Source organism: Drosophila novamexicana, unplaced genomic scaffold (genome assembly GCF_003285875.2).
Source record: "Drosophila novamexicana strain 15010-1031.04,08,12 unplaced genomic scaffold, DnovRS2.1 tig00000009-arrow-pilon, whole genome shotgun sequence".
Classification (NCBI taxonomy): Eukaryota; Metazoa; Arthropoda; class Insecta; order Diptera; family Drosophilidae; genus Drosophila; species Drosophila novamexicana.
This window is the reverse complement of record NW_020824766.1, coordinates 765090-772401: the sequence shown is the minus strand read 5'-3', so window position 1 is coordinate 772401 and position 7312 is coordinate 765090. Positions and strand designations below refer to the sequence as shown.

The 7312-nt window shown below is 39.8% G+C and overlaps 1 protein-coding gene across 1 annotated transcript; it reads right to left on the bottom strand.

The window, feature by feature from the left end:
• Window positions 1–2470: 2470 nt before the first annotated feature.
• LOC115770022 (actin, larval muscle) lies at window positions 2471–3925 on the bottom strand. Its single transcript, XM_030715081.1, has 3 exons — window positions 3859–3925; window positions 2829–3797; window positions 2471–2712 (listed from the first exon to the last, which is right to left on the bottom strand). Exons 2-3 carry the CDS (start codon window positions 3751–3753, stop codon window positions 2507–2509), a joined length of 1131 nt encoding a protein of 376 aa, XP_030570941.1. The 5' UTR covers window positions 3754–3797; window positions 3859–3925; the 3' UTR covers window positions 2471–2506.
• Window positions 3926–7312: the final 3387 nt, after the last annotated feature.

Sequence of the window (7312 nt, the reverse complement as noted above, 5' to 3'; positions counted from 1 at the left end):
CTAATTTTAGCATGTGTTAAGGATGGAACAAATCTGAAAGCTAGCAACTAATCATAATAATTTGTTTATCTAAATGAAACTTGGTCTTTAAACAGTACACGAGATTCTGCTACGAAAACTATTCTCTTAAGCTTTATTGATTCTAGTAGTTGGTTGTGTATTGTTTATAGAATCGATCATAAACTGGCCTGGTTATATTTATATTTTAATCATTTGTATTTGGTAAAAGCTATAAGACAACCACACTGGAGGCCTGCGTCAAATCAATCGAAATGCGAATCAGAAACTCAAGCAAATAGTCAAGACTCTTTACCAAAAGTAAGTGTGAGTTCATCGATCTCTCTCCAAACGCGACCATTTTGTTGCGGTTGCGACAGCTCGAACATTTAGTTCAAACATGTTGCTAATTCGAACGGGTTGAACTTCATTTTTATGAATGTCTTTGAGTTTGGTAAATGGTTTATTCGAACACTGCTCAGAACGAAACTCAAATGCACGAGTCTTTTGGCTTTCGGTTAAATCAATTATCCAAGTTTAAAGCTAAGGTATTAAGCATTGCAGGACTCTAATTCACACACAGATTGCAAGCAACAAACTATAAAAAACTCGCAGTCAGCAATTCGATAGTTTAACATGACAATTAGATAGTAAACTAAATTAGTTAGTTCCAAGCATCGTTTTCATTAAAAGTTCGAAATTGTTCTGGGTTTTTAGAATGTTGTAAAAAGTTCTCCTAACATGTTGACCATGTAATTACGCTGTGGTTTTTGCACCTAGCCAACTGCTCAGTTTGTAGCCACAAAAGTTTGTGGCCAAGTGACAGGTACAGCACGTTGTTGACCAGTTTACTGTTGCGCTTGTGTCTTGAGCGTGTTGTTTCAAAGTGACTGCAAAGTTTAGCTTGCACTTTAGACAAGTTGCAAATATATCACACGTGCACTCAGAGTGTACAGTATATATGTGTGTATGTATATTGATATATGTACATGTATAGGGAGGAAACATAACGAGCATTAAGTTGCAGTGTGCAGCTGGTACATGACAACACAAGACATATGTACACGGTCATATAGTCACTCAGTCGAGGCATAAATCATGGCTAACAACACAAGCGCTAGAAGATGCTCACACTCACTCACACACAGGCACACCCACATCCGAGCAAGTTGGAAGAACTTCCGTGAGAGATGCGACCAAGTTGAGCCGAAAAATTTGACAGCCAAGCAAACAGCGGAGCACTACCATAGCAGATACACAGATACAGAGCTACACGGATACATAGTCACAGATACGGATACGGGCAGATGAAAAGTTTCTCCCGAGTTGATGATTGACGTTTGGGCGTTCAAAGATTCCCCTGGTTATCGTAATTAAAAAACTTTTGCAAACCTATTGAACATGCGTCCGATTGTTTGATGGCATTTCAATGTTTCGCTGTCAGTCTCGATACAAACATACCATATATATTGTGTATTTATATACATTTACTAGCGCATTTACCGAGGCCTTTCCCGTGGTTCGTAAAAAAAATTCTATCAAAGATCTTTGAAAATAAGTTAGAAAGCGCTTGGACGGTAAGCCGTATTCATTAAGCTCTTATGTAAAGCTTTGAATATAAATTTGAATATAAAACAATAATTATGTTGCCCGATTTAGATGCCAAATTGATCTAGAGGCCAAACCATGAACAAAGAAGCAAACCTCGTGAAAATTGGATGAGATTTCACCGAGCTATGATAAAATACGAGGAAAGTTTGATTTTGTGTAAAATGTGAAATGCGATTTAAAGCTTTTCAAATAGATCTTTGGTTATATAGTTGACCCCCATTTCGATCAATATTGCGTGGTTTTCAAAATGTGCGAAATACCCATCAGATGAATTTTGACAAAGATCTTTGAATATTAGTTTGAGTCCGATCAGATGTGAAGTAAAAAAGATGCATAAAACATTTTTCGCGATTATTCCACACGTGCGGGTGGAATTTCCAATTGTATCATATAAGGCAACTTCAATGAAAATTTCAGTTTCCTAGCTCTTACGGCGTGGGGCAATCAGTCGGTCATTTAGTCAGGCCAAACAGTTTTATATTTAAAGATATATATTGTATAATTGTACATCCGATTGTCTTTTATTTATTTTGTCTTGGTCAGCTCCGTAACTTAAAAACAAATGAAAATCCAAATCGAAACTAAATATAAAAGATGCTCTACCTACTCGTTTTGGGTCTCTTGTCCTCTATTTCAACTTCATCTTCTGCTTCTTCTTCTTCTTCAACTAAATGTAATTTTAAAGATACTTTTGCATGTAGCGCTTGGTAGGCGCCCAGATGCAGCTAGCCTAGCCATAGCTAAACATATACCCAATGTCAGATATAAGATATGTATATAGGATGTTCTCATATAGGCTATATATAAACGCCACTTGTTGTTGTTGTTCTTGTTGATATTTGTGTCATTTTTGTTGTTGTTGTTGCTGCTGCTGCTGTTGATTTTATAGCTTGGATGTTTAGAAGCACTTGCGGTGCACAATGCCGGGGCCGGACTCATCGTACTCCTGCTTGGAGATCCACATCTGCTGGAAAGTGGACAGCGAGGCCAGAATGGAACCACCGATCCATACAGAGTATTTACGCTCAGGTGGTGCAATGATCTTGATCTTAATTGTGGACGGAGCCAGGGCGGTGATTTCCTTTTGCATACGATCAGCAATACCTGAAATATACAGAGCATAGATTATGTTCTTAAGTATTTCGAGGAAAAGTTTTGCGAAAATCTTGTCAGCATGATAAATGTCTTGCAAGAGTTTCAAGTAGCTAACATAGACTAACCGGGATACATGGTGGTACCGCCAGACAGCACATTGTTGGCATACAAATCCTTGCGGATATCCACATCACACTTCATGATCGACTGGTAGACAGTTTCGTGAATACCGCACGATTCCATGCCCAGGAATGAAGGCTGGAACAGAGCCTCGGGCGTACGGAAGCGCTCGTTGCCAATGGTGATAACCTGACCATCGGGCAGCTCATACGACTTCTCCAGCGAGGTGGATGCGGCAGCTGTGGCCATTTCCTGCTCAAAGTCGAGAGCGACATAGCAGAGCTTCTCCTTGATGTCGCGCACAATTTCACGCTCGGCCGTGGTGGTGAACGAGTAGCCACGCTCGGTGAGGATCTTCATCAGATAGTCGGTCAAATCGCGACCAGCCAAATCCAGACGCAGAATGGCATGTGGCAGTGCATAACCTTCATAGATGGGCACCGTGTGGGAGACACCATCACCGGAATCCAGGACAATACCCGTGGTACGACCGGAGGCGTATAGCGAGAGAACTGCCTGGATGGCCACATACATAGCTGGCGAGTTGAAGGTCTCGAACATGATCTGTGTCATCTTCTCGCGATTGGCCTTGGGGTTAAGTGGAGCCTCGGTGAGCAGCACTGGATGCTCCTCGGGGGCCACACGCAGCTCATTGTAGAAGGTGTGATGCCAGACCTTCTCCATATCATCCCAGTTAGTGATGATGCCATGCTCGATGGGATATTTCAGCGAGAGAATACCACGCTTGCTCTGCGCCTCATCGCCCACATAGCAATCCTTCTGACCCATGCCAACCATCACGCCCTGATGGCGAGGACGACCCACAATGGATGGGAAGACAGCGCGTGGGGCATCGTCGCCGGCAAAGCCAGCCTTGCACATGCCGGATCCATTGTCCACAACCAAAGCTGATGCTTCTTCGTCACACATTTTGGCAAAAGATTGTTGAAATTAAGCTAAACGAGCAGGCAGCACTACAATAAAGAAAATCCCAGACGTTAAATCCTTTCGATAGACGGACGAGGCGCCACTCACGACGTGTATATACCACAGCGACAGCAATCAGAGTGATTCGCTCTATGGCCGACATCTGCATTTAAATAAGTTCTGTCTGTCATCTCAAAACAATGGATATTTTTCACCATAGTAACATGTTGATGAATTCTGTCGGAATAGAGCGGCACACACAAGGGTAAGGAGAAGGGGAAGGGGGCAGCCAAGGCATGAATGCACAACATTTATTTTGGCGTCCTAAGCGAATATGGGCACATTAACTATGTTGTTTAATTGGCAATTCATGCAAGGCTGAAAGTCGGAAATTTCAATTTATTTAAATACTAGCTACAATTTTAAGATTTCAAATATTTTTTGAATAGAACTGGATCCATTTACATGTTCGCGTGAGTTAAAAGGGATCAGGAAACAGTTATGGCTTTAATTTTTGAATCGGTTTTTTTCGATTCTGGACACAGTTTTGATGATGATTATAAAGGCAGGACTTGAAATGGTTCGGAATTAACTATGAGCCCAACCTGAAAGAATTCATTTAAAAAAAAAAACTTTATCCAACAATTTTCCAACTTTTGCCCGAAATAACCTGGGGCTTTGCTCTCTCATGCGAGATTCGTTTTGGAAGTCCAATGCTTTTCACAGATACCTCATTAAAAAACTAAGTAATGCCACAAATTATTTGGAAGTTCGATATTATATATATTTGCTTCAATAACATATTAAGTAGTGCGTTACCCATTTGCATATCCATTCCTGGAAGTACATTCCCTAACAATTCGTTAATAATTATTTGGTTAAGATTGATTTTAGATAAAAAGTAACATTTTCATTTTCTCTTGGTAATATTTAGTTCTTTGATTAATATATTAACATTTGTCTATGATTAATATTTCTAGTTGACTTTGGACAAGATTTTCATTGCGTTAAAATTATGTAGATTTCTTAACAAAGTCACATACTGAAAATTTAAATTTGTGTTGGTGTCGGACATTAAGATAGAGTATTTAAAGTATCGTATAGCAACGAGCCAATAATTGGCTTGTATCATTTCATGTTCACGAAATTATGCCTGCTGCATTTGCGAGCGGCGATGCTTTCTAAGTTGCATGAGGGCGAAGATGCGCCAGGACTTGTATAGGCATCCGTTGTTGTTATATTTTTAAGTTTTTATATAAATAAATGCAAAGAACTGAACAATGCATACTTGTACCACATACTTGGCCACATCAAGCAGCCAGCCTTTCTGTATATCACGATTTTTGTGCCAATGATGTGACAAAATGTTTTGAGTGCCTCGCTCACTCGGCCCATAGATGGTGCGGCCCGAAATGCCCAAACGACAAAAAAAAAAACCAAGAAAAATAAAACAAACAAAAAAACAACTAAATAATAAATAGATATATAAGTAGTACAATATAGCATTGTGTGTGGATTACATTAAATTTAAATAAAATGATTATGCGAGTGGCATGCTCTAGAGGGCGCATTCAATTGTGTGTGTCTATGTGTGTGTGTGTGTGTGTGTGTAGACAGGGGCGTGAGTGCATTTCTCGACAATTTCTCGGTTGTCGGTGCCGGCTCATATCGCCAGATCTTAACGTAATATTAGCCACGAGATTTATATGCCTGCTGTTTATTATTTTAATTAAGTGTAGCGCAAAATTTCGCTTTATCTGGCAAGTGAGTTATTAGGCAAACCAAACAATAGATATGCAATGCAGGCTCTTTCATCTTGAATAACGACAGTCTCAACTGCAATTCCGTGCTGTACACGCTGGTCTGGTAATAACTGCAACTGACTCGCACATCTTCGAGCTAGTTGAAAAGTTGTTCAAGTGCTTGGCCAAACTATTTGAAAAGTACGTGACTGTTGCTACGGGCAGGTACTGCCACTATACGTATCATTGTCTGTACGTTTGTTGCCTTGCCTTTGAGCTCAACGCCAAAAACCAGTTGAAATTTCTGAAAATTATGTTCGCCTGTACACTCCTGCCAACTACTCATGTCGGGTGCGTTGGCAACCAGACGGATTATGGGTCAATTTAAAAGTTTTCTACTTGTTTTTCCTGTATTATAAATTTCACACACCTTTGTCTTATGCTCTGCGGATTTGAAATCGCATTTGCTTTAAAATATTTTAAGTAGGTCAACAAAGTGCTTTAATATTTGATAATCTAAAAATAAATAAACTAGTTTGACATTCCGCCAAAGCTTAGCAATTTATTTTATTTTTCATTCGAATATTTGTCGTTTTCAATGAACAATAATAATCAATATAATGAATACAATGCAATTATTTATTATTCTCCAAGCAATTAAGTAAAATCTATGATTCCTTTGCTACAAATTCATTCCAAGAACCTTCTTTCATTTATTTGCCAATCTTCCGGCATTTATGAAACGAGATATGAACATAATAATATGGAAATTTGATGAAAATTCATTGGAACAAATATTTCAATTTTAATTGATTGAATTTTTAACTATTTACATAGATATACAGATAAAATGGAGTGTAAAAAAAAGTCTGATTGCTGTTGTGATCGATCTGGTCTACCTTTATTTTAATGGCTAGCAATATTATACATTAGGCAAACGAAGGGAAACTTTTCACATGACCCTAGCATACATTCGCCACGGAAACAGCAAATGGCGCTAACCGAGTTTGGCATTAGAAATGGTCGAATTGGCGAAAACTGACCCAAACTCGAACTTCAAAATGTTAGCTAAAAGCGCTGCAGAGAGTCGGATTCGGATTCGTGATGCGTTGACAGGATGAAACTGCACCTTAAATGCCGTTCCGGCTGCTGCCGTGCGGTGCTGTGCCGTTCGGTGCGGTGCGGTGCGGTTCTTTGGGGCCATGGTGGCTCTTTGGCACGCAATGCAGCGTGCGGCACTAAAATAAACTTAGCTAAAGTGCCAGACAGAGAAAACTGAAAACTGAAAACTGAGAGCTGAAAGCTGAAAACCAACAACTGAAAACTGAAAACTGAGCGCGCTGAAAAGTTGCCTCAATGCGCATAAAAATTAAAATACTTGGCGACGCTCGCATACAAAGTGGACGCGCATTTCGGCTGGGTCTTGGGTTTTGCAAAATTGTTCACGTTTTATGGCTAATTTATGATTTTATTTTCAACATTTTCTGCAAAGTATTTATGAAAAATTGCAACTTTAAGACGGGTGCACTCGGGCTGCTTGAGTCATTTTAATTTAATTTTCACTGTCAACAACGTTGCTGCAGCAGCAGCAGCAACAGCAACAGCAACAACAACAACAACAAGAGCCACAGCTTCCGCTTCAACTTCAGCGTTGGGCGTTGCGTGCAGCTGGGTGGGCGTGGCTGGAGCTAAACTTTGCACACAAACTTTGCGCTCAAGACACGCTCTGACAGTTTTCCCTTTTTGAGCTCTCTACACATTTTATTAATTAAACAAGTTGCCCGCTCAAATAATTTCCACTTAAATTAATTTCTCCCATG

Bases quoted from the DNA above. Each gene is read 5' to 3' on its own strand.
- LOC115770022 (XM_030715081.1), bottom strand. From the start codon at position 3,753: ATGTGTGACGAAGAAGCATCAGCTTTGGTTGTGGACAATGGATCCGGC. The intron at 2,713-2,828 runs GTTAGTCTATGT...TGTATATTTCAG, and splicing joins CGGTACCACCATGTATCCCG to GTATTGCTGATCGTATGCAA.